This window comes from Alosa sapidissima, chromosome 16, assembly GCF_018492685.1.
Source record: "Alosa sapidissima isolate fAloSap1 chromosome 16, fAloSap1.pri, whole genome shotgun sequence".
Taxonomy (NCBI): domain Eukaryota; kingdom Metazoa; phylum Chordata; class Actinopteri; order Clupeiformes; family Clupeidae; genus Alosa; species Alosa sapidissima.
This window is the reverse complement of record NC_055972.1, coordinates 24613887-24640438: the sequence shown is the minus strand read 5'-3', so window position 1 is coordinate 24640438 and position 26552 is coordinate 24613887. Positions and strand designations below refer to the sequence as shown.

The following is a 26552-nucleotide window of genomic DNA, read 5'->3' as shown; positions in this document are numbered from 1 at the left end:
CGTCAATGCACGTGCGCAATTTATAACCCACCAGTCTCCAAAAGGTGTTCGGTAAATTAGCCAATGGTCCTTCAATAGGATAGCTTCAATTTGAGTGGTCTGCAGTGTCCAACCACTTTGTGTCAGAAAGTTCCCTGAGGCAACAAACTGATTTTCGATTTAAAATGTGATAAACACATTAAACAGAGGGGGGAAATATGTAGCATAATATCGTTAATTAATGCCCCGTGGTCATAGCTGAATCGCCCACTTCAAGAACAAAATGAGGGGGAAAGCTGGTGTAAATGCTATATATAGTCTTATGCCTATCCATAAATGGGATGCGACGGCGACAGCATTCCCTGTGGGTAATATTTTGTTTTCATCAGCGAGTGGCTCCCAAGCGGGTTGAGGTTGTTCCACCTCTACTTGGCTCTCCTGTAATCTCCCAGGGTAAGTTAGCCTGGCCTGTTATTGGGCTTTATTCATTTATTCTTGTAGAGCAATTCAGAGCTGCATTTATAAACAATGACGTCGTCTTTAGCGCTTTCAGACTTTTGGTTTGCAAAAAAGTTAATGTAGGCCTGTAGGCTGTGTCATGTTAGATATAGCCTATTCAGCCTAGACTTACAGTAGCCTATTTACTTTATTTGTTTAATTATGCAGGCTATAGAACAGTATAAGATGAGGCTGTTGAACACAAATGCATTGTGATATTAGTTTATTTGAGCCTAATAAAACACACAAAAATAAATAAATAGTAGAGCATGGCTGATTTTTGATTTTACTTAAAAGAAACAATAAGCATCCTACTCAGTTGAGTCATTTTGTGAATATAGCGATGACGTTTTCACTGTATGGTACAAAGTGAAACCTCTTGTTTAATGAGTTCAAGTATGTGGGTGTTGATATTTCTGGTGCCTGAATATCTGAAGTGCAGCGAGTTTCTTGAACATAAAGAGCATGTAGGCTACTGCAAGTGATTCCTCTGCATGATTACCGTTGAAGAGGGTGGATGGCCTTTCCTTCACAAGAAAATGTTATTCTTTATATTTATTGTTGTAGTGTTGGTTTATGTATTTCTTTGCAATAAAGTACAATAATTGCATTTCTAATATAGAGTAAATATATTAGGCCTAGATTAATTTTTCAAACATATTTGAAAACAATAGTTTTTGCATTAGTGCTGGATTTACTAAAGCAAAAGGACATGTTAACAAACAAATCTCTCATATTACTTCTCTCATAATCGCTGTAATTTTGGTGTTACTTTTGGTTTTATTTTTTATGCTTCACCTCTATCCTTCATCTCTGTTTCTCTATTTCTGAAAAATGTACAGCTGTTTGTACACTGTTGCAGGTATTTATTGTCATCAAACCTGAAATGGAACACTCAACCCAACAAACAATCACATAAATTAAATTGTTTCTGGGACTTAGGCTATAATGGCACCTTTTACACCATAGAAATCATGAATGGCTACTGTACCATAGGTACCAGCCTTTCTTGACCCCCACTCCCCTGTCTCACACACCAACTTCTCCCCCACCAACCCCCAGCCTCTAATTTTAAACCAAGACTGAATCTACTTTCCCTCTGGCCAGCAAATATAATCTACAGCCATTTCTTGTAGCGCACCATTAATTCAGACCCTCTAGCCCTTAGGGCCTCTGAAAATTGAAGAACACAAGGTCCTGAATGTATCACTGGCTTACAATGTGGAGGACAAAACCACCACAAGCATATGCCAAGATTTCCATTGTTTCAGAAAAGTGGAAAAGTCTCATTTTAATTTAGAATGCAGAGATAGTGCATATTTTTATTCCTGACTTGATCTGTAGGTCCCTTGAAGTTTTCAAATATGGCTGCAACAGTTGCTGCCCACAAGCACTTGAGCCACGGCTTCCGCAGTAGTGAGTCTAAATATGTTGTCAAAGAGTACTCCAGGTAAGAGACAGGTTGGGAGGTCTTCGAGACTTTACTAAACAACCCGTCTTTGGCAGATTGTTTCAGCCAATTAACATATAACTTCAATTTTGCCTCAATACCATAGTCCAAATAGTAACACAAGAATGACACATTAGTTTCTCTGTGCTATGCCTTTTAGTAGACATGTTGCATAGCTTAACATTTACTCATTTTTACCTAATGGGTTTTAGAGCTGTATTCTCTAACCCTCCATGCCAAGGGTACCTTAATAATAATCTCCTAGCCATGCTATCTCTGCTATGTCAGAAGAATACACTCAATAATCTTTTATATCAATAGCATATCATGTGTTACTGTGCCGGTGACAGACAAGCAATTTTCACTGTATTAATTAATATGCCCATAACTGTGTGCTGTGGGCCTACTGCAGGTCAAAGCTTCACTGCATAGTCATGTTATTTGGCACCTTTCTTAATCATAATGCTAATGACATAACCTGATGTATCTAGATGTTTGCAGCATTATTTTAAATGTTAATATTTAAATTAATATTTACATGCGTATAACAATCAGTGGTTTTGTGCTGCTTGGGAACAGCCAATGTTATCTCAAGCATGTCATAAGACACAGTCACCTCTGTTGACACAGCAGGTGAGAGCGAGTGGTGCTTCATAGCCTACTTACATTGCTGTATTGTGCTTTTAAGCTCAGCACAGAGAAATGCATGCATAGGTCACTGTCAAGTTTAAACTCACTGTTGTGTGAGTGAAGAATAACAGTACTGCTGACTGCTTGACCAGATGTTTTCAGAAGAGTGAATTAAATTGCACAGAACCCACACCGCCTCTCAAAGTCAAGGGCATGGATGTTTGAAATCCCTTGTTTGAATGTATTAGCCTTCATTGATTTTTTTTCTTTGCATCGCTAAGTAGATGGTGTTGCTTTAAGATCAGTAGGTTTATATAGTTACTCCAGTTGATAGAAAATGTAAAGTAAAATTGTGTAGTGAATCTTTCAAATGTGAAATGATCGATAATTACAAAACTTTAGTCATACTTATTTGTGATTATAGCTCTGAAGAAATTGCGGAATACAAACATCATTTCACAAAGACAATCCAGGACGTGGTAAGGGCCCCATGTGTCCTTTATGCAATATTGTACATGTTCAGACATTGTTGATTAGAGTCCGGGAGTATACGGATTGCATTATTTATATGAAATGATAATCATTTCAAATATTCTCCTTGTAAACCTGAGGATGTTTCAGAGGGAATTGAATTAAACTTACAATTAAACTTAAATTTGTATTATTTGTTTCAATATATTTCAATTATGGCATGGCATCAACAATTTTCATGTTTCTTCCAGTGTTATAGCAGGAACTGTGCTATCTGTTTGTTACTTGGGTCCAGTTTTGTAGCAGAAACTGTGTAACTGTTTGCCTTCCTATTGTGTTCAGACCTCTTCTCTATATCAATAGGTCTACCTTTCACAAAGCATAAAAAGTCTTGTTGCGTTTTTTTTGTCTGTCTACATAACACCTCTCTGTTCTCCGATAGCTGCACAAGAAGATGCCAGAGAAACATATACGTGAGGGGTCCATGATCAGGGGCCCCAGCTTCACGGTTAGGTTGAGATCCCACACAGTGTTCGAGAACACACCAATAAAACTGTTCTGCACTGTGCATGGATATCCAACTCCCATTGTCAAATGGTGAGTGTTTGATCAGTGCACTATTGTGGTGAATAGTGAAAAGAAGACCAAATATAGCATTATTGGAACTGCAACAGATATTATTAAAAAGGGCATGTTCATTTTATAGAGAAAAGTCATAGATAGATAGATAGATAGATACTTTATTGATCCCCAGGGGAAATTCAAGGTCTCAGCAGCAGCATACATACATGGCTGAAGATTGAACTAATTGACATTCAAACTATTTTGTTGTGTGTTAAATCTGCATGCCTGGTTTTGGGGATTAACTGAGCCTTGTTGACAAGGCTGTTACAAGGTTATAAAGACCAATGTGTCTCAAACCTTTGGAGTAGACAGAGAGATCCGGTTCCTTTTTTGACTGTTTGTCTTGAAGGTTGAATGCACTCATGGAAAATGGCAGGTGGAAGTTCAGCTTTAATACAACAACAACAAGTAAACATACAGGAATATGCTAAATAAACTGAAACAAATGCACATTTTGTACTGTTTGTTGTCATTTTATAGGTATAAAGATGATGTCCTCCTTGACCTTTCATCCGGAAAATACCTAGTGGACGGCAATGCTGGAGTCAACACCCTTCTGATCAGCAAGTAATGTCTTAAGTTTTATCCTCTTTGTGCGTGGCCTCAAGTACTAAACAGTATTCAGAAATCTGCATGTACAATGGACTGTGAACATTTGTACATTTATTGAGACAAACAGTTATGTCCCAGTTTTACCATTTACTAGTTTTCTCGAAGGGAGAAAAGTGGCCAGAATTTACATTTGTACACAATTAGTGAAGGTTAAGCAATTCCACTTCATAGCGGTATGAATCGGCATTTTCTTTATCACAGTGTCATAACATCCTTAGTGAATGGCTGTATCTTTGCCTACATCCTTTGCAATACACCCCAACCAGTGGTGGGCTTACTGACAACACGTGTGGGTCCACAAAAGGTAGCTGGGTGAATGGCATCATGCTTTTCCAATTTTGTCCAAGGCGAACTGGAGTACCGCCTTCGTCTTAAGGTTCTGTCAGCTGTTCATTCCAAAACGCTGAGGTCTGTGTCATTCGACACGGCAGCTCCTTAAAGAGGAACTGTATCTCTCTGCTGTCACTGTGTCAGAAACGACGGCACAGGGCCGGCCGGCGAGTCCACTCTCCACACAGTCTGCCTTTTCCCGTCAGAAAGTGAAAGGTCTATGGCGAAGAAGCTACCAACTGAGTGTTGATATTCCAAAATTGCTGAAGCCCTTTCACTTTCTGTGAAAACTGCTGCCCGACGCATGGTGGCAGTCTGGACGGAATGTAGAGAGAGTTTTAAAATAGTACTGTGGGCTTGAAGGTCACATTTCAGCCACTATTCTCACTCACCTCCCTCCTTGCGGTTTTGGCATGGTTGCCATTCACGTCTTAGAGGTTCCCATGTTCGACATGTTTTGAATGAATAAGCAACGTCCTAATGGAGCCCAAGTCATTATCCCTCAAACTCCAAGCATTTGGTCACTGCTAACCGGTGATGTGATTTAATGGGCTCTGTAAAGGTTGGCCAAGAAGGCACTCATCGATCCATATATCCTTGCTATAATTATGCTGTTATGAAGAGCGATTTTGAACACAAACATAAAAAGTCACAAAATCGAACTTTAAATGAATCAAAAACAGCAGAAAATAATATCACTAAAACACCCTCCAGTCAACAGTATTCCCATATGGAAGCAAGCATACATATAATTATTAAACTACCCTTTCTCACAGTTTGGTATGTATAGGTAAACGTTTGGATCAAGGTCCTCTGAGTTAGCTGTCATTGCATGTATTAATAGAAGTCTTTATTGTCCACTGCTGTGGAAATTCATCTTTGGCCCCACAAACATATGGCACACACAAACAGGATTTCACAGCAGGTACAACATATAGTATAGCACACCCAAACAAGATTTTACAGCAGGTACAACATATAGCACACCCAAACAAGATTTCACAGCAGGTACAACATATAGCACACACTAACAAGACTTCACAGCAGGTACAACATATAGCACACACCCAAACAAGATTTCACAGCAGGTATAACATATGGAAACATGGAAATGTGCAAAAAAGGTTGATCCCAATAAAAACAACAATAATAAACAATATAAGTTAGTCCAAGATAACAAAGGTTCAGTGGGGGCAGAGATTATGAATTATAAAAACTCATACATTTAATTGATTTAGCAAAATTATGGATGATGGTATAAAAGATTTCTTGAAAATGTTTCTTGTTGATCTTCTTCCTGAAGGAAGTCTTCCAAAAGTGTGATGTAGTGGATGTAAAGCAAAAGTTTGTGTTTTGCACATATTTACACATGGCTGAATAATAAAGGTTATTAAGTCCTGGATGTCAGTCCCTTTACATGATCAAAAGTATGGATTTAACATGAATTAACACATTACTTAATTAACACTTCATTATCAACAGCAAGTAAGAATTTCTAGATTTTCACAACAGTGCTTTATTTTTGTGTCATATAGATGTGCAATTGCGGACACTGCTATGTACACTGCTGTTGCGTCCAACTCTCATGGACAGGCCTCCTCTCAAGCCTCCATTATTGTAAAGAGTAAGTCCAGAACAGCAGTGAGAACTTTTGATGACTTTTGAAGCACCGTCTAATGATGTGGATTAGCTAAGTGTAGCACCACTGAATCACTCCTCAGTTCCCACAATAATAACACTAAATCACCTCTTTAAAAAGTAATACATTTGGAAAGGTCCCTAATGACATGTCATTTGCAATCAGTGCATTATACACTTATTATGGCATAAATAATAGTCATAATGTTTTATGGTTAAATGATAACTTCATCAGGAAAATGCTTAGTCAACTTAAACAATGAGCATTTAATGCAAATCATAATGGAGTTGTTGTAGAACTGTATTCAAAATGTCCACCATACCCGTCACGACACTTTTGCATAGCGATTAATAACGCTAGCAGTGTATGGGAGAATAGTGTTGTAGAAAATGACAAAGTAAATATCACATCCTTTTGGTTTTTAGTTGGTAACTCTTTCCTTTCTACAGAATTCAAGGAAGAAGAGGCTTCTTGTCCTTATGCGTGGACACCCTATGAGTGTAAGTTCTGTGCATAAATCTTGTGTTTGGCATTCAGCGTGTCTACGGTTCACAACATGGGTTCGATATTTTTTGCATTTTCCAATGTTTCTTGTTACCCGCAAGGATGCCCCTCAAATTCACACTAATGAACAAAACACATTTGCATGGGACATTGTCAGTGAACATCAGTAATAAATATATCCTCAAGTACTATTTAAGATATTCATGCCAAAAGATACAAATTGCCATATCAATAAAGATGCGATATTCATGCCTCTTCAGTTTCTGGAGGAAAATTGATGTGAAGATGTATTTTTTATATAAAATATGTTTTTATTTTGTTTTTGTTTTTTTAGTCGCCATTTTGCCTGAGATCAAATACACAAAGATTACAATTACCTTCCTGGAGACTTTCAAAGTGACTTTTGCAAAGGAAGGGGACAGCGTCACCATGGCTTGTAAGATGACCATTAGTCCAAATCTTGCCAACCTGCAGCCTGAAGCACTGTGGTACAGAGATGGTAAGGACATATTTTAGGTTACAGATTTGGTTTCAATATCTATGTCTGCTATGAATGTAGAGTGTGTATATGTGTGTGTGTGTGTGTGTGTGTGTGTGTGTGTGTGTGTGTGTGTGTGTGTGTGTGTGTCTACTGTGAATGTAATTGGCAGATGCACAGCCAGAGAAGCATCAGTGAGCCACAAAGGTGGGCGAAGCAGATCAGAGCATAGATTGAACTAGCATAAATTATTTACTGTGAAATGCTCTGTATTCTTTAGAAGGTATTGTTATAATGCACATGTCTAGTGAAATTGTGTTAATATAATATACATGGTGGAATTAAGTGATCTGGGCAGTTTAGCCTACTCCTTACATTATGAGTTTGACAGTCATGGTGGAATTAAGTGATCTGGGCAGGTTACTCCTTACATTATGAGTTTGACAATCCAGATGTTGTTCAGAGAGCTACCATACAGTATTTGAGAAATTTAGTCAAATAGCCTAGTAGTTATATTTTTCAAAATTACAATGTACAAAAATCAGTGTAAAATGCATTAATACAAAACACTGTTTACAATTCTACCAGTACAACCTGCTCTGTCCCCATTCTTGTTCTTCAAAAAAAAAGAAGATAGAAAAAGAAAAAAAGCTGCAGCCTCCAAATCATTTTCTAATCGGGAGGAACACACCTTGTTCCCAGAAAAAAAAGAAAAGAGAAAAAAAAAACTCTCTAGCTCTATCTAAAGGCTCAAAATGTGATTTCTCTGCCTCCCCAGAGCACCTTTTGAAGGAATCAAAGTGGGTGAAAATGGAGTCCGGCGGAGGTGTCGCTAAGCTCACCCTTCCCCAGCTCTACAAGGATGATGAGGGCGTGTACACCCTCCGCATGGTGACAAAGGGGGGCGATGCCGTGCACAGCGCCTACCTCTCTGTAGAAGGTAATCTGTCAGAGAGTAATGGATTCTCTGGGCGGCCCCGGCGTCCATCGTCATTTTTAGAAATTCTATTACCCGGTAGCCATTACGGGGAAAGAAATTCAGAATCACTCGACGTGGGTTGGCTCGCCATGGAGCCAGAGTCGCTTTCAATCTTCTTTCTTTCCTTCCTTTTTTCTATTTCTTTTTCTTCCTTCAGACGGTCCCCCACCAGTTCCTCAGGCACCTGGGGCTCCGATGGACATCAAGATCCATGATGCCAACAGAGATTATGTCATTGTGTCATGGAAGCCTCCGAACACCACCACTGAAGGCCCCATCATCGGATACTTTGTAGACCGGTGATTCCACTGACAAGCACTCTTTCAGTGTGAAAAGTGACAGGAGACTGTAGCTATTTATCTCCCGGTCTAGAGAGAATTTTACATTTTCCCTTCACAAGATAACACTGAAACAAAAATAACTAACGGACTGAGTAATGTAACAAGACACAGTCCGCTGACAGCAATAAACGATAAACAAGGCTATGTATCATCATCATTGCATAACAAGCAAACTATGTGACAAACATAGTTTAGTTCACCTACACCAATATTCAGAGTGTTCTCTTCAGTGCATGGCTGAGAAAATACTTTAATCATTTGGGTTGCTTCGGCTGCCTCGACCAGATGGTCTCTTGTTTACTGACCTGTCTGCTTCCTCTGCCAGGTGTGAGGTTGGCACTGAGAACTGGACACAGTGTAACGACTCCCCCATCAAGATCTGCAAATACCCAGTGTCCGGCCTGTTTGAGGGACACTCCTACTACTTCCGGGTCAGAGCCGTCAACTCTCACGGCATCAGTAGGCCTTCCAGAATGTCCGAACCTATCGCTGCTTTGGATCCGACCGAATTTGATAGACTTCAAGGTAATACAGGAGCCTTGCAGCAGGATGGCTTTTCATGCGTTTTACTCTTTGCAGCAGTGCATTGTCTACAGCAACTGATAGTATTCATAACTTGTGTCTTTTTCTGATTTTTCAGCCACAAAGTTGGGCGGCAAACTTGATGTTGTGACTTACATTGATGACCTTGAAGGTAGTATACTGTTCACAAATCAGTGAGTCATGTGTTTATATATGTCTGAGCTCATTATGGTGTTTATGGTACAGGTAGTCATTATTAGATATATTTTACAATTTGAGCTTTAGCGACAGTCACGTTTCCATATTCTTTCCATGTTTATTTATTTTCTTTTTTTCTTTTTCAATAATTAGCAATAATTATGCAGTCTATAATTGGATCTCATCTGAGAGGTGCTAATTAGGTTTTGATGAGAATTCCATCAGGAAGGCAGCATAGAGCCATCTGTGGTATCTCTTTTTCCAGAGGTGCAACATGTCACCCTCATTTCAGCTTGGTTCTGCCTCAGTTTTTGGACCACAATTACTTCTTATTCAGCTCTGGCTCAAAGTGAAATGGAGTCAATTTAGAATTCAATTTTTATTTCATGTTCGACACAAAAGACATGGAATAATCTGATGACTCAACAACATTGCAAGTTAATTAATTTTCCTCCTTTTATTCAGTTCATTTCCATAGCTCTTTCCAAAGTCGATAGTGCCAGCCCACTCACTGGTATTTTGATTGGCATTCTGTCATGTGGGTTCCATGCTAGATGTACAGCATATTTACTGCAGATTTCTACTCTTGCCATATGCACTGAGGCACACCCTCCCTTTTCCCCCAAATTGAAATGAACACATCAACCTGCCCCAGAGCTTTCAGCATGTGCCACAAAATACACACCACAGTGTGTGTAGCAACCATCGGATGCCATTAGTGTAACTTGGAAGTGCAGACCCTGTGACATTGCAGCTGACATTTCCTAGAGGTAATGCATGGCTGCGTGCTTGCCTCGGATGAGGACAGTAATTCGGTCTGATGTGCTTCGTCTCTAGCTGAGGGAAAAGCGCCCGGGGTGCCCTCCAACATCCACGCCTCCGAGGCCGACCGAACATATGTCGTGCTCAGCTGGACTCCACCTGCCTATCATGACCGCGCCCCCATGTGGTACTACATCGAGAAGGTTTGTCTTTGTCTCACCTGTGGGTATGGGGTACACGGGTGCACCATATTGCAACGGAGCTAACGTCACTTTCCACAGTGATTATCAAGCTGGCTTGTTTGTCACTGAAGAACTCTGTCACTTCATATCTATCCTTATTTATTTGAACGAGATTTTTGGGGGGTTTATTTTGACCTCATTTTCCCCAGACTCTGGTGGGAAGCGGTGCTTGGCAGAGGGTGAATACTCAAGTGCCAGTGAGATCCCCCCGCTACGCCGTGTTTGACTTGGCCGAGGGCAAAGAGTACCAGTTCCGAGCACTGTCGGCCAACATGTACGGCACCAGCGCACCTTCTGAGCCCTCCAAGCCTATTCAGACCCAGGAGCTCAAGGGTAAGAGACGGCTTCGGGGTGATTTAATTAATGCCAAAAATCTCTGACCTCATTTAAAATAAAATAATTTAAAAAAAACAACTGTGGGCCGCTGTGGTGCAGGATGGCACTGCCGTTGTAGTTAATTAAAAATAATGAGCCCATTTTCCCCCCCGATTTTTAACGCACGGGGTGTTTGATCCGATAGGTGTGCCGTCCGCTCCGGGTCAGGTCGTCGCCACCAGGGAAACTGATACCTCGGTCCTCATTCAGTGGGCCCCTCCAAAAGAGCCCAACAACCTCATCGGGTATTACATCGACTCGTGCGTCAAGGGATCCAAGGACTGGGCTTCAGCCAATCACAAGCCAAACAAGAAAACCAAGTATGTTGTTTCTTATCTTTGTTTGTTTGTTTTTGTTTATCCATTTCATTTGTGCGCTTTCATTAAAAACCTGAATCTGAATGTCATGATATTAGAGTGTGTCCTTCTCAGTGCTGTTGGACTCAATTATTTTATGAAATGCTTTAGTGATGATACTCCTGACCTTGTCTCCTTGTTCGAGGAAACAGATGGAAAACTATTTAAATTTTAAAGATGTCAAACATTGTGATTCACCATGCCTCTCATGAACTCCTAGAAGAAGAACATTGTACTGATTATCTTCCAGTAGATTTGCATAACACACATGCACGCACACACACACACACACACAACACACACACACACACACACACACACACACACACACATGCACAAATAGTACACCATGCGTGAGTTCAGCGCAGCCGTTTTCTCCCATGGTTAAGAGATGACCTCAAAACTCTCCTCCTCCTCATTATTGATGTGCGCCCTGAAATATCCTCTCCCCTGGTTTGTTTAGGTTCGTGGTTCAAGGCCTGACTACCGGTGAGACTTATGTGTTCCGTGTTCAAGCCATCAATGAGCTGGGGCTTAGTGATGAATCCCAGGAGTCAGCCCCCATCCTTGTGCGTGCAGCTCTCAGTGAGTATTGGTGGAGGGAGGGTATCAGAGGCTGTGTTTGCAAATGTGGTCTGATGAATTATGTTTGATGTTCTTCGAGACAAGACCGATGCCAGCCTGGAAATTGAAAATGTTCAGCTGGCCACCTCTGCCACCACCGTACTCAGTCACACACACATATGTGCACACACTTGCACATGTACACCTAAGACACACACAGACACACACACACACACACACACACACACACACACACACACACACACACACACATTCTTCCAGACACATACATGCTATGGATATACGCAATAATTAACCCACTCATACTTACACACACACACACACATATATATACATATATGTATGTGTATGCATATTATGTAGTATAGATAAATATTATTTTATCAGGTTCATCTCGGAGTGAGGTATCAACAAAAACATAGGAAATAAACCTCTAAATTGGTGACCTGTTAGAATACAGATGTCGGCGTAATGTCAGTGTCAGCGTGTAATATTTCACAAATCTGTGAAGGACTACTACTCATCACACTATAATAGCACCTTCTTTTCCCCTCTAAATTAGTAATTTACCATATATGCCTAAGATTAAAGACTTGTCACTTCAAGAGTCAAGCTGTCTCATAGATTAGATTGGCCATTGCTTGGCAAACCATGCATTTTTGAAGCATCAATGCTGAGTGTTTAAACAACTGTTCAAACAGCCATGGATATAAATTAAAGGCAAACACTAGGAGCTGGATCAATATTAATATGCAATGCGAGAAGAGAGAAACTCCCATCAATTTGGTCAGGTGCTTAAAGAGCAAACAAGTCTATTGAAAAGACAGACAGATTGGTGATCAACCTGATAAAATCGTTGCCTGTTAGACATCTGGGATGTTGGGAAATCGATTTGTAAACGATGGTATGGGTGTTTTCCTCTGACAAACAAAATTGATAAAAGGATTCTGCATAATAAGAGATTATGCATAAACCTCTGGGACCATTATAAATGGGGGTTCTGGTGTGAAACGGATTGGAAGAATCCTTTTTTCTTTCTTTTTTAAAAAAAAAAAAAAAGCAGGATATTCTTTTTTGTGATGAGAATGGGCCTGTCAAGAGCAAAGCTGTCTGACTTTTCCCTGGACGTACAGTGTATTGTAATGACAGCGTTTAATCCTTCCATGTTCACTGCAGAAACACCATCTGCTCCTTACGACATCTGTCTGCTGAGCTGTGATGGAACTTCCATGGTTCTGAACTGGAAGCGTCCTTTGAAGTCAGGTGGTGCGAAAGTTAGTGAGTATTACATCGACAAGAGCAACCTGGCCAAGAACGTCTGGCAGGAAGTGAACATCCCCCCTATCACAGAGAGAATTTACAAGGTAGGCCTGACTTACTCCTCCACATTTATATACTTATTAGATTGTACTGTAGCACCAACAGCATAAAGTGTGAATACAACTCTCTTAATAGCTCTGGTGATCTTTTTGTAGGTTGAGAATTTGACCGCGGGTGCGTCTTACAAATTCAGGATTTACGGGCAGAGTCTTGCTGGACTTGGCGCTGCCTCCAAACCCAGCAGCACCTTCCAGTGTATCGCCTGGAAGATGGCAGAGCCAGGTAAGACCAACTGCGAAATGCCGTAAAGCTGCTCAAATTACCATGCTGTCCAGGTTGTTTTCCTTTGTCATCACGATCACACTCAAGCTGTCTGCATAATGAAATATTGTGTTGACAGGACTTGCCCATGGCATGCATTCAAAATGAGCTATTTAACAAGCACCTTCAGGATGGGTCTCTTAACTATGTGTTGTTTGAAAAGTTATTGTCACATGCTGTTTTTGCTGCGTTCTTAGTGCAGTTGTTGTTGTGATTGACAGGTCCTCCATATGACATGACCTTCTGTGAGATCAGGGACACCTCTCTGGTGGTGGAGTGGAAGGCTCCGGTGTACACTGGCGCCAGTGCCGTCACTGGCTACGTGGTGGAGTTCGCCAAGTCCGGCTCAAGCACGTGGACCGCCGCCAACGAAAAATCCGTCAATCACCGCTACGTCAAGGTAACTAACGTCCTCTAGAGAGGATCGGTGTAAAATGCCCCTGTATTTTGCAACCGCAAATAAAAGAAGACAACACAAGACACCTGCCTCTCATTATCTGCCTTTTCTCACTGCTGCTTTAGTATGCAGTCTCCCACTGTTCTTTACCTGTGACTTGCTCTGCTCAGGTGTCTGGCTTGGAGGCTGGCGCGTCCTACGTGTTCAGGGTGCGTGCGGAGAACGCAGAGGGCCTTGGCACGCCATCAGGCCCCTCTGACCCAGTGATTGCCAAGGCGCTGCCAGGTAAGCTTGCGCGCCAGCAGGATGCTCATTTCAAGCCTGGGCAGATATTAAAGAACATGAAAGCATGAGAGAGAGAGAAAGAGAGCGAGAGAGCAAGAGAGAGATGAGAGAAAGAGTCCCATCCCACCCCACCTGACACAGAAGGGAGCACCACTTTGTGTTCCAGAGAAATAAATAGAGGAGTGTGTGTGTGTGTATGTGTATATATTATATAATATATATAATATGATATTCATTTTACTCAGGAGTTTCCTCTGTATGAGAATAGGATAATCTGTGTGGAGAACTGGGTTGTGGTAGAAGGGTATGACACATCAGTGAGTGATTTCAACAGTCCCAGGGAGGAGTCGTCTGTGTGTGAGTCGATAAGGAACATTTGCTTGTGGGGGGAAAAAAAGCCTCTGACTCATCAGAAGGTGTCAAATGTTTTTATTTTTTGAGCTGGTGTGCTTCTACCAGCTTTGGCCAGCAGGGTGCAGTATAGAGTCATGTGGTGAGGCTCTTGTCAGAGTGAATGGGAGAAAAACAATAGCAGGCAGGAACTGGCCAAGAGATATGCTATTGCTGAGTGCCAACCCTGAAATAAAGAGCCGACTAAGTCAGAAAAAAGGAAACTACCACATGCAAATCCCCCATGCACACAAAAGCTCCATCTCAGCCTTTCCTTTAAAAAAAAAGAAAGAAATAGCTTCGTTGTCAATCAACCTCCTACATGTCTCCCTCTCATTTCAAAGGCACCCAGGAGATGAAGTGTGGTGTGGACGAGAACACAGGCGACGTTTATCTGTCGTTCGAGAGTTGTCAGATGACTGAGAAGACTGAGTTTGTGTGGAAGAAGTCCTACAAGCAGATCACTGACTTCTCCAAGGGAGTTGTTGTGAAGACACAAGGCAGCACGTAAGAATTAGCATCAATGTGTCAATGCAGGTCCAGTGTGATTATTAAGCAGCACTCATACTGTTTGGGTTATGTGTTGAATTTACCTGCGCCCCCCCCCCCCCCTCTTTTTCTTTAGCTCAACACTGCTTTTCAAGAATCCTGACAAGGAGGATGTGGGAACATTCTCAGTCGTTGCTACACATACAGATGGTGCCTCAGCCAGCTACAAAATATCTGCAGAAGGTAAGGCCTGTAAATATATTATGACCAGATTGTTATTTATTAATACTATTATACTGTGTGTGGGCTGATGCAGTGCTATGGAAACACACACACACACACACACTCTCTCTCTCACACACACACACACTCACACACACTCACAGTCACAGTCACAGTCACACACTCAAATACCCACACTCTAGATGCTTTTCTAGATGGCAATAGCAAATGACTATAATCATAAAATGATTACACACAGTAAAATGTTGATTTTATTATCATTTATGAATGCCATGCTCCATTGCAGAGATGCAGAAAATGCTGGCTCTGAGCTACGACATCCGCAACCCAAGTAAGCAAGCTCTCTCCATATCACCATCTTTAGTGCACACCACTGGTGCATGCACATAACACTAATCTGTAGAGCTTTTCCTCAATAGCACCCATTAAATATTAATAAGATACTGTTAATAGTATACTGCATATATGTGTGTGCTCACGGGGCCATTATTGCCAGTTATCTGAACAAAACAAGGAGGTATGTTGTCTCTCAAAAATGCTGATGTCTTCCACACACATTACTTCTAATGTCAGCTGATCCCCTTGGCTGTCTAAATGTTTATTTAGAAGGCTTCTGGATTGAAATTTCCCTGAGCCATAGTGACGTGCCGTTGCCGACACAGCCACCTCTCTCTGTCTCTCCCCCTGTCAGTTATTCCTATGAAGGCAGAGATGGCATACAAGATCCTGGAGAGGGGTCGCGTGCGCTTCTGGGTGCAGGCTGAGAGCATCTCCTCTGCCGTGACCTACAAGTTCTTCGCCAACAACAAGGAGCTTGCCAACTGCCAGGTGAGAGAGAGAGAGAGAGAGAGAGACAAAATAAAGAGAAAGAGAGAGAGAGAGAAAGGGGAAAGAGAAGAGAAAGAAAAGAAAGTGAAGAAATGGCATTTGTTTAGCATGCCTATGTGGCTGTGATGTTTCTGCTGTCGAAAAATTGGAAATGCAGCCCATCCAGCGGCCTAGCCCAGTGTGCTCTCCATTGTTCACTGACTGTTTTAGAGCAGTCATGACAAGACGAAAGCAGGCCAGGAGCGACATATTTTTAAAAAAAAGGGGGGGGGGGGGGATACTCCCTAAACACCAGTCCCTGGAGAGCAAATTTATTTCACCAGTGCAATCAAGAGATGATTCTTTCTTCCTTCATTTGGTTTGAAAATCCGAAATGAAAAAAAATTGAAATTGAAAAACTCTCCTCTGCTCTCACAGGAAACCAAGATGAGCCATGATGCCGCGACTGGCGTCATTGAGATGATTTGGGACCATTTCACAGAGGAGAGCGAGGGCACCTTCACTGTTCAGATCCAGGACGGCAAGGCCAAGGCCCAGTCCTCCCTGGTGCTTATTGGCGATGGTAAGCTCACCTGTCTCAGGGTTACCCAGTGCCAATCAGCTGGGATGTTGACATGGGGTATAGCGCCAGGAGAAGTGTGGCATTGACAGATTCTAATCCTTTTGTTGTTTCTTTGGGCGATTTCAGCTTTCAAGGCTGCCTTGGCCGAGGCTGAATATCAGAGAAAGGAGTACATCAGAGTCAAGGAAGGTATGCTGGAAGAACACTCACTACCACCGTTTCTCGGAAATTACAGTGCAGTAATAGTTGCATAATCTTTGTAATTTATGCCTGTTTTGAAAGAAAAACTGCAACCTCAGTAAGTTAATTTGCTATCTTTCCTGTGCGCTCATGATGTTAGTTGGCTCAAGAACAAAGGGCTGGAATGTGATCTGTAATTCTCCCCAGGTCCCCATTTCAGCGAGTTCCTCTCTGTTCACGTCGGCGATGACTGCTCCGTCTCCCTCGTTTGCAAGGCAAGTCAGGCGCTCGCCCCACTCGCAGCCCCCCCACCATTACATTTGCCAAAAGACTGAGTGAAAATAATGGCCTCAGTTATCGCTGATACCTATCTAAATGACTAATGCTCTCAGCGCAATTCATCTTCGTCACAGGGATCATCATTGTTCTCCCTGTGCCGAGAGGCGTCAGAGCAACAGTGTGACAGATGGCGCTAGTGTCGACGCCACTGCCATTTCCAATCTGCTTGGACACTTTTGTCCCTGGTTTATGGTGGCTCCTCCTTATCCTCCTCTCTTTTCTCTCTCTCTCTCTCTGTCTGTCTGCGTCTCTTTATGCAGGTGGCTAATCTAAAGAAGGAGTCCGTCTTCCACTGGTCTAAGGACGGCGCCGAAATCGTCCCTGATGTGCCGGCAGACCTAACATCTGGAGTGTGCAAGCTCCCCCTCGCCTTGGTAACTGGTCCTCTCTCTCCCTCTCTCTCTCTCTCTCTCTCTCTCTCTCTCTCTCTCTCTCTTTCTTTCTTTCTCTCTCTCTCTCGTGGCCTCTGAGGCGTGAAGGGCCTGTGTGTGTGTGTGTGTGTGTGTGTGGGGGGGGGGGGGGGGTTGTCTGTTTGGGCCTGGATGTTGTGGGGAGAGGGTGTGCTGTAACATGACACACAAATCCCAGTTGTCAGTTTCCCTTTTCATGTTCTAAAACAAACTGCAACCGTGACCATAACATTGAGTGTGATGCCTGGGCTTCCACTGTTCCTCCCTAACATTCCTGGTCATCAGGCGGCGTGTTCTGTGAATGTGGTGTGGAAGTGTGTGAGTCTACATGGGAATACAGCCCAACTCACATGCATAGACCCAAATATTTGGCCGAGTGCATCTTGGAGAAAAATGTGGATGCAGTTCAAAAAAACAAACCATTTATGAAAACAATAGGTCAAACTGTGGGATATTCAGCTGAGCTGGAAATACATGGTTTTCACTGTATCCTGGACAATAGACCGTGATTATGGTATTTCAAGCAATCACAAGCCCTTTTATGCAGTCAACTGAAAGCATTAAAATCAGTGGTTTGCATCATTTGTTCAGCCAGTGAAATTTTCATAATGCACCTGTATTTGGTGTAGCGTATGTAGTACATGTTATTTCAGAGCATTTTGGTCAAACCACTCAGAGTTGTTTGCAAGGCGATGTTGCACTGGAACAAATCTGTCTTAAGCGCTGATGCTTCAGTGATTGCTGCCAACTACTACCTTTCACTGTCTCACCACATGCCTCACTGAGTTTGGTGTGTGTGTATGTGTGTATGTGTGTGTGTGTGTGTGTGTGTGTGTGTGTGTGTGTGTGTGTGTGTGTGTGTGTGTGTGTGTGTATAGTTCTCCAAGAAAAATGTTGGCGTTTACAAGGCTTCTATCAGTGATGACAGAGGAAAAGACGAGTCTCACATCAACATCTCTGGTGAAGGTAAATCAACATGCTAACATGCTCTTTGACTTAAACCACACATTTATTTCATGGACATTCTACAGCAGTGCGTATTCACTTTCATGTCAGGCCTTATCAGGGCTTAACAGGCCTTATTCATGTTTTTTGTTACAGCTTTTGATAATGTCATCAATGACCTAACTCGTCTGGCTGGTAGGTACCATGTTATATTTTTATTTCACACATGTTTCCCCCATAGCATACATGAAGTGTATCACATTGCAATCTGTTATGTTTCTCCTCTTGAAAGGCTTTTATATGACAGTCTTATTGATGTTCAGCTTGTCTGGATTGATGAGTTTGTTTTCATGGTTGCTGTTTGTAAATGTATTGACTTGCAACTCACGGCAGGGGATAACAATGATAAAATTGCAGGTTTACCAGTATGACGCATGTTTACTTGTGGCCATATTTCAAGTGGTGCACCGAGGTGTAAAGTCTTAAAATCCTCAAATCCTCCTACATCCGCCCGCTTACAATCCAATATTTGGTTCTGACCACATATGAAGAATGTAACCCTCAGTTTATCTCTTTGTGCATTATGTGTTTGAAAATCTGTGGCATAAATCAGGAGGACCTAATGTATAATGAAATAGCACACAAACAGCTAGGCTGTGCATATACTAAAGCTACACTACAGTCTTCTGTGTGATAATGCAAATTTAGTGCTGTAATCCTCGAGAATATGCACAATATGTAGACATTCAGGCGATAGCATCAGGGTATTGCTTGGTTCTCTCGTTGCTAGGTACATAGTTCCTGGAGAACCTTTTTGTTTGCCACAAATTGGGCAGAGGAAGCTGAGCGGCTCATTAAAAAAACTATCTCATTCTTAAGGGAACAACACAGGTCACCTTTATGAACCGGTGAGTGAGTAACTAATTTGTTCCTGTCACCACGACGAGGGTTTTCATCTACACAGGCCGTCCCAGGAGCTGCAACCTATTCGTGAAAGCAATCACCAGTTAGTCTCATTATGGAGTGCACCCCCCCCCCCCCCACACACACACACACACACTCACACACACATACACACACCTTCACACACCCTCTGTTGATACCTCATAAGACGGAGAGACTAATTGTCAGCCCAGATGAGCTTGAGTGGGTGACCCCCCCCTTTCCCCTCCTGTCTCCCCAGGATCTTCTGCGGCCGAGCTGAACGTCCACAGCACTGCTGAGGGCATCATGCTCCAGTGCCGCATGAAGTACTACACAGAGGAGATGAAAATCCAGTGGCTGCAAAAGTATGAGTCTTTTTTTTAACCTTATTTATTTATTCATCTATTTATTTGCACATCATTTTATTCAAGAGGTCTCACTAAGAAAAGCATTTGTGTGCTGGGGTTACCTGGCAACTGAATGGGGAAAATGTCAATGTAACAATGTAAAAACGCTGTATATTATTATACATTTTCATAGTTTTCCTGTGCCGTTGAGAGTGAGAGAGGGAAATATAGAAATCCACATGAATGAAAAGCTACGTGGCTGACGTCCCCAAAGGCACAAGTTGCACTGCACCTTTAAACATGACTTCAGAGTCGCTCTGAAACCGCCTTTTGTGTGAGGCAAGGAAGGAATCAGGGAAAAATAGTGGTGACAGGAGATTGCATTTGTGTGTATGTATTCTCCACCATGTTCTGATACAATGCAGATTTATCAGATTTCAAGTTACCTAATGCTTTGCCCAAGGGCGGATCATGTACCCAGCAGAATACCGACATGAAGGATAAGCATTTTGCCCTGGGTCTCCGAGTAGAGCCGTTCTTTACAACCCCACGTCAAGTGAGAGTCAGTTTTGTCAACACATGCGTGGGCCTTCAATCTCATTTTGAAGTGGCTGCTTCAAGTCTTCCCTCTTCCCTCTTATGTTGTCAGTACCACAACAGCAATACTGGATACCTGTTTTGAATATGTTGCTGCATGGTTAGGATAAATTAGAATCAGAGGAGTGGTAAACAGCTTGACCTACCTTAGGATAGACAACATAGGTTGTATAGGCTGCGTAGGCACTATTGGTGTGAGAGGTTATTTTCAGGCAATCAGACAGAGAAGAAATAATCTGAAAATATCTTCAACTCTCTGCTGAACTGTAAAAAGCTTTTTCTTCATGGCTTGGCCGACAAAAAGAGTCAAGGAAGCAGTGGAAGCACACTAATCTATTTTGTCTTATTATTATTCTTGTGTGTGTGCGTGTGTGTGTGTGTGTGTGTGTGTGTGTGTGTGTGTGTGTGTGTGTGTGTGTGTGTAAGCGTGTGCGTGTGTTTCTGCTGAGTATTAAAACTCACTATATATACTTCTCTATATCCCTCTGTATTGTTATAGGGACACCAAACTGTCTGCCTCTGAGAGACTTAGAATTGGCGGCACCCCAGCCATGGCATCCTTAGAGATTGTCGAGCCTGTTGACAAGGACAAGGGTGTTTATCACATTCAGATTACAGACGCTGAGAAGACATATACTCGTACCATGGACTTCTCTGGACAACGTGAGTAATGTATACATACACATATGCGTATATACATTTGCACAGATAATTATTACATTGGCATGCCATCATAAGTGCAAATTTGCTATCCAGAATTCTGATTAAACCAACAGTGTTTTAGGGGGAATACAGTATGTATGGTTTACCACCAGTAAGCCTGGGTGGAGGTTTGAGACTTTGCCCCCTAAGAATCTTTAATGAATAATAATCCCTGAAGGAGTGTGGTCTGTGAAAAGGGTTTGTTTTCCTCCCACTGTCTTCAATGATGGAGCTTACTGTTAGCCTTATCATGTGAAGGACAGTTTGAATATAAGCAGTCTCATAAGCTGGCGAGTAATGCTTGGCACAACACAATATAGATAAATCTCCATAAAGGAGTTTGTTGAATAGTTATGTTGCACCTGCCCCAGGTTTAGGTTTATTGAAATCCACCAAATCCATTTTTAGAGGACACTCCCAGGAACTTGTGGATCTGGATCCATTGTGATATGGCCAAACCCATATCACTGAGTGAGGCCACTCTCACATTGGGCTGCAACAAATGACAGATTCTATGGTAGATTAATTTATTATATTCTCAAATAATCAATTTGTTTAGTCTGTAAAATGTCATAAAGTGTTAGGCTTAGGGAAACAGTTATTGGCATTTTCTAATTAAGCAATAAGCCCCGAGAGGCCGTACTGTAGGTTACACTGATTTGACAACAGCTAAGGGGCGTTGTTAGGCACAACACTTTCCTAAAACTGTTGCTATAAATACCTGGCAAAGTTTTATAAAGTAAAGGCACAGCAACAAGAAATGTAACGACTTATTCATAGATAATCATTCTTCCGCCAAGAAATATATTTCCTCTATCTGAATAGAGCTCTGCTCCACTTTATTCTATTCTATTCTATTCTATTCTATTCTATTCTATTCCGTTCTCTTCTATTCCGTTCTATTCCGTTCCATTCTGTTCACCTGCTCTTGTGTGTTTGTGATTGAAAGGAAAGGGCCATGGTTGCAGCTGCTTACACAGAATCGCAGGGGAAGCATATTTAGGCACATCTGGGGATGGACTTGCAGAGGGAAAAGGGAGGGGGGGGGGGGGTTCGATATCAAAGGTGCCATCCCAGCGCAGGCTGGAGTCAGTCAACAGACTGTTTGATGACAAACATAATCAAGGGCTGGCCTCTGACAGGTCATGCGATTGGTGGGATGGTGACAGTAATGAGCAAGTCCTATTTCTGGGCCACGGCAGAAAAACAATGCCATTAAAATAATGAGAAATTATTTTTTATTATTTTATTTTTGTCCCTCCCGCTCTAGCACTGTTGCCTCCTGGAGAATTGGCTCCAGGAACTGAAGCAGAAAGCACATTTTTTATCCCTTTCCATTAACACTTCACTTTAATCTGTGTTTTCTCTCTCTCTCTCTCTCTCTCTCTCTCTCTCTCTCTCTCTCTCTCTCTCTGCAGTCTATGATAACGCCTATGCAGAATTCCAGAGACTCAAGTAAGAGCAGCATGTGTTCTGTTGTGTGAACTGTGTAGGGCTCAGCGCTCAGTCTTTGATGAGGCGAGGTAGAGATGAGGGTTTTTTTTTAGCAATGCAGAGCATGTGCACAGCTAGTCAGACCATGGGTAACATATTACTCTGTGCTAATGACTCCACTAACAATGCCATTCTTCTCTCACCTTCCAGAGCTGAGGCATATGCTGAAAAGAGTGAGTATGTTCTCTGGCTTACGGCAATAGCTGGTGGCTTTTTTAGCAATATCCCCCCGCAGACTTAGTTAAGCAAAAAAATTGGCAGACAAATAGATAAATAAATCTGGAAAAAAATAGGTCTAACACACATGTGTATGTGTGTGTGTGTGTGTCTGTGTGTGTGTGTGTGTGTGTTTCAGATCGTGGTAAGGTCTGTGGTGGTCTCCCAGATGTGGTCACCATCATGGAGAAGAAGGTGAGACGTGAAGTATTGATTTATTTCCAAAGGTCTATGTGGCATCAGCCAGTTGGTCCACAACACAATTACTTGTGTATGCTGGGGCTAGTCAAGGCTTGGGGGGGGGGGGGGGGGGGGGTGAATAATTCAAAGACAAGGAAAAACACCTTGGGTTCAAGGTGAGGGGAAATGGGCAAGCTCTGCAATGATTTATCAATAAGCCAAGGTTGGGTTTATCATGTCGTCGTCCCCCACAATTGTGTGGGTCACTCATCACGCCACTGTTTGCCTGCTGGGGAGAGGGGGGGGGGGGGGACTCAGTGGCTGGACACCCTTTGTCAGACTGTTATGGGAAACCTGTCAGGAAAACGTCTAAGCAGGCATTTGTGATTATGTGTCAGAGCTGCATTTTTTTAAATTAAAGCCGCATTAGTAGGTCAATATTTCTTATTCAGTTTTAATCTCAGCAACTTGCTGATTTAGGATCGCAGTGGTTTGTAGGACTCAGATGGCCAAGGGCCTTGAGATATTACATTTTTAGTATTACCCTTGTGGATTTATGCAGCATTCTGAAGCGTTGGGTGGAGTTAAATTATGCACACCGAAAAGAATATGAAACAATAATATTTCATTCCGAGCAAGCATCAGCATTAGTGCTGTGTTGCACAGCTGGAAGGATGATCAAGGAAGTTAGAGTGCTAGCAGTGTGCAAGTAGACGTCAAAAGCATCCTGACATCACTCTGTGTAAACCTGTGTGCACAAATGATGAAACAATGTAATTCGAAAGCTTCTTAACATGAAATTGTGAAGTATTTGGGGAGTTCATCATCTACAGGACATAATATTATTAAAACATTCAGAGAATCCAGAGAAATCTTTGCAAACAAGGGAAAGAGCGGAAAAACAAATTGGATGGCCGTGGTCTTTTGGACCTCATCTGGGCTAAAGAGGAGAGGGCCTATCCAAGCATCCAACCTTTCCAACTTGTTTTGGTCCTCAATTCGAATTGAACATCTATGACGGTGTGGAGGTGCATTAGTGGCTACAGCATGGGCATCTTGCACATCTGGCAAAGCACAATCAATTCAGAATGATGGATACAGGGTTTGAGCAACATATACTGCCATCCAGGCAATGTTTTTTTCCAGGGAAGATCTTGAATATTTCAGGAAAACAATGCCAAAATGAATTCTGCACATATTTAAACAACAGTATTTCTCTATAGAGTCCAGGTGCTAAAATGGCCTGTCTGCAGTCCAGACCTGTCAAATTAGGTGCATCATGGTATGAAAAACTTGATTAACATGATACTGTTGAGCAACTGAAATCCTATATCAGACAGGAATGGAACAACATTTATTCTCAAAACTCAACTGGTCTTCTCAGTTCCTAAACATTTACAGAATTTTGTTAAATGAAGAGGTAAAGCAGCACAGTGGTAAACATTCCCTGTCCCAACTTTTTTCGAAACAGGTTGCTGACATGATGATGATCAAAATGATTATATATTTTCCATAAAATAGTCACATTTTTCATTTTCAACATTTCATATGTTGTCTATGTGCCTTTTGCTGCCAAATATGGGTTTACAAGACTTGTATTCTATCACATTCTGTTTTTATTTGCATTTTACACAACGTCCCAACTATTTCTGAATTGGGGTTATAATTGCGTGGCCAGGGAAGGTTATGTTCTGAAGGGTTCGTTTTTTGCTTTGCTCAGACTCTCAGCCTGACCTGCACAGTGTGCGGAGACCCCAAGCCACAGGTCAGCTGGTGCAAGAATGACCAGGAAGTGGAGCCCGGCGACCAGTACGTCATCTCCATTGACTCTGGCAAGTTCGCCAGCCTCACCATAAAAGGCGTGAGCATGGAGGATTCCGGCAAGTACACCATGACCGTGCAGAACAAGTACGGCGGCGAGACGGTGGACGTCATCGTGAGCGTCTACAAGCATGGAGACAAGATTCCGGACATGAAACCCGTGCCCATGGCCAGGAGGATCCTGCCACCCGTTCTCCCCATTGTGATCCCCACTCCCAAGTCCGCCACCCCCAGCCCAGCCCCGCAATCCGCCAAGTCTCCCACCCCACCCATCAGCCCCAAGTCCCCCACCCCTGGTCGCAGCACCCCAAGGAGAAAGTAATCTAACGCAGAATAAAAATAATCTGAATTTAAAACAATGAAGGAATAAAAGGAAATACTGATGCATAGAGGTGATACAGTTGTAGTGTGAGTCATTGTATAATGAGCAATGCACACATTAATAGGGATCATTTTTCAAACAGGATGCTCCATGGCTTCGCTGTAGTTTCCTTTAAATATACAAAGCAGCATCTTGAAGGATAGAGAGAAAAAAAGTAGGAGTGAGTAGGAGGGGGAGAGAGTGGGGTCATGCTATATTTAGTGCACTTGCCACCACACTGAACAGCGCAACAGTTTGTCATCTTGGTGCTCGAAAAAGAGCTGAGAAGGGCTCTGATGAATTTTGCTCCCACTTACCTCAGAGGTGCTCAGGTTAAAAAATGACCAGCTTTGATGTTCAGTTTATTAAATCTCTGTTTTAAAAAGCCGCACTTTCAATTAGCCGGTGGAATTCTGAAGCGTTTACTCTCACCACGGATGGGTAGGCCCAGAGAGCCGGACCCCCACTTAGCCCCTAGCAGCGAGCACTTCCATCCCCATCGTCAGTAAATCTCGTTACACCCCTACTGCCCCTGTGTTTCCTGCTTTTGTGTTAATAAAAGAAGTAGAAATCACTTCGGCAGTGTCTTCTCTAAGCTGTATAGGCCTACTGTTGGCTGGCTCCCTTTCTTACTCCCTCTCTCTCTCTCTCACACACACACACACACACACACACACACATTCTCGCACACACACACACACACTTATACAATCCTCTCATGCACACAAACATTTAAGCGCACACAGACGCTCAATGTGATGCAGTGTAAAATATGAACTTGATCAAAGTAGCTACAACCCTATCCGAATCGCATCAGCACTTTTCACTGCCTCTTTGCCCACTCTCATTTTGAAGTCCACAAATCATTTTATGTATATGGAATACCTAGAGCTGTAAGCATGCTGCCAACGTCTGACCAGTGGTCCATACCTCATTGCTACATGTCAATACGCAGTAATTACACTTCCCCAAAAGGCTTGAATGCAACGCCGCTTTTCCATCGGAAACAAGTCTTTATGATCTCGTAACTTAATTATTTGACCAGTGCCAGGGACCTGACCAAGTAGGCCTACTCCTACATACAGCGTGTTATATCTAAAAGGTCCATCTGCTATGTGATTAAAAAGTTTAGTTAGATTTATTTTGTAAACAAAAAGATGCTTCTAGATCTACAATATTGCACCTGAAAGATAACACTTGTTTACTCGTTCCTTTCTTAGATGATGTTAAGAGGCAATTTTACAACAGCATTCAGTAGGCCTAAAGCCTCGGCCAGTGTGAGGCCTGTGATATTCAAGCTGCCTTTCAGTTTAAAAACATGAAACGACTTAATTGTAATACATTTCTATTATGACAGTGTACCAACTAAATTCAGCAAACTACACTGACACATTTTATATCAATTACAATTTAACAAATTAAATCAGCACTTTCTAATGATTTTGTTGAGAGTTTGTTTCCATGGCAACTCGAAACGCATCCTGTAGCGATCTCTCAAACATGAAATGTTTAATGTTTTCCCCTTTTCTCCTCTTGGGAAACTCCAAACATGTGTGGACCATGTGTCCCCTAACTATATCACTGTAATATCAAGGCAATTAAAATGCTCCGCTGTCAGGATGCACA

The 26552-nt window shown here is 42.2% G+C and overlaps 1 protein-coding gene across 3 annotated transcripts; it reads left to right on the top strand.

The window, feature by feature from the left end:
* The first annotated feature begins 305 nt into the window (after window positions 1-305).
* myom2b (myomesin 2b) lies at window positions 306-24961 on the top strand. Of its 3 annotated transcripts, XM_042064878.1 has the most exons (36): window positions 306-432; window positions 1822-1927; window positions 2982-3036; window positions 3471-3625; window positions 4133-4219; window positions 6130-6218; window positions 6683-6733; window positions 7072-7236; window positions 7994-8155; window positions 8352-8493; window positions 8861-9060; window positions 9176-9229; window positions 10093-10220; window positions 10409-10592; window positions 10780-10954; window positions 11454-11575; window positions 12752-12939; window positions 13051-13177; window positions 13438-13616; window positions 13784-13898; window positions 14633-14795; window positions 14914-15020; window positions 15307-15351; window positions 15712-15848; window positions 16266-16410; window positions 16537-16599; window positions 16798-16865; window positions 17190-17303; window positions 18218-18305; window positions 18441-18479; window positions 19468-19573; window positions 20652-20815; window positions 22273-22309; window positions 22499-22521; window positions 22704-22759; window positions 24465-24961. In XM_042064878.1, the coding sequence occupies exons 1-36, from the start codon at window positions 321-323 to the stop codon at window positions 24885-24887; spliced, it is 4374 nt and encodes a 1457-aa protein (XP_041920812.1). In that variant the 5' UTR covers window positions 306-320; the 3' UTR covers window positions 24888-24961. The 3 variants fall into 3 exon arrangements, with proteins under 3 accessions (XP_041920812.1, XP_041920813.1, XP_041920814.1); XM_042064879.1 differs by lacking the exon at window positions 1822-1927 and having other exon boundaries at window positions 334-432; XM_042064880.1 differs by lacking the exons at window positions 1822-1927; window positions 2982-3036 and having other exon boundaries at window positions 363-432.
* Window positions 24962-26552: the final 1591 nt, after the last annotated feature.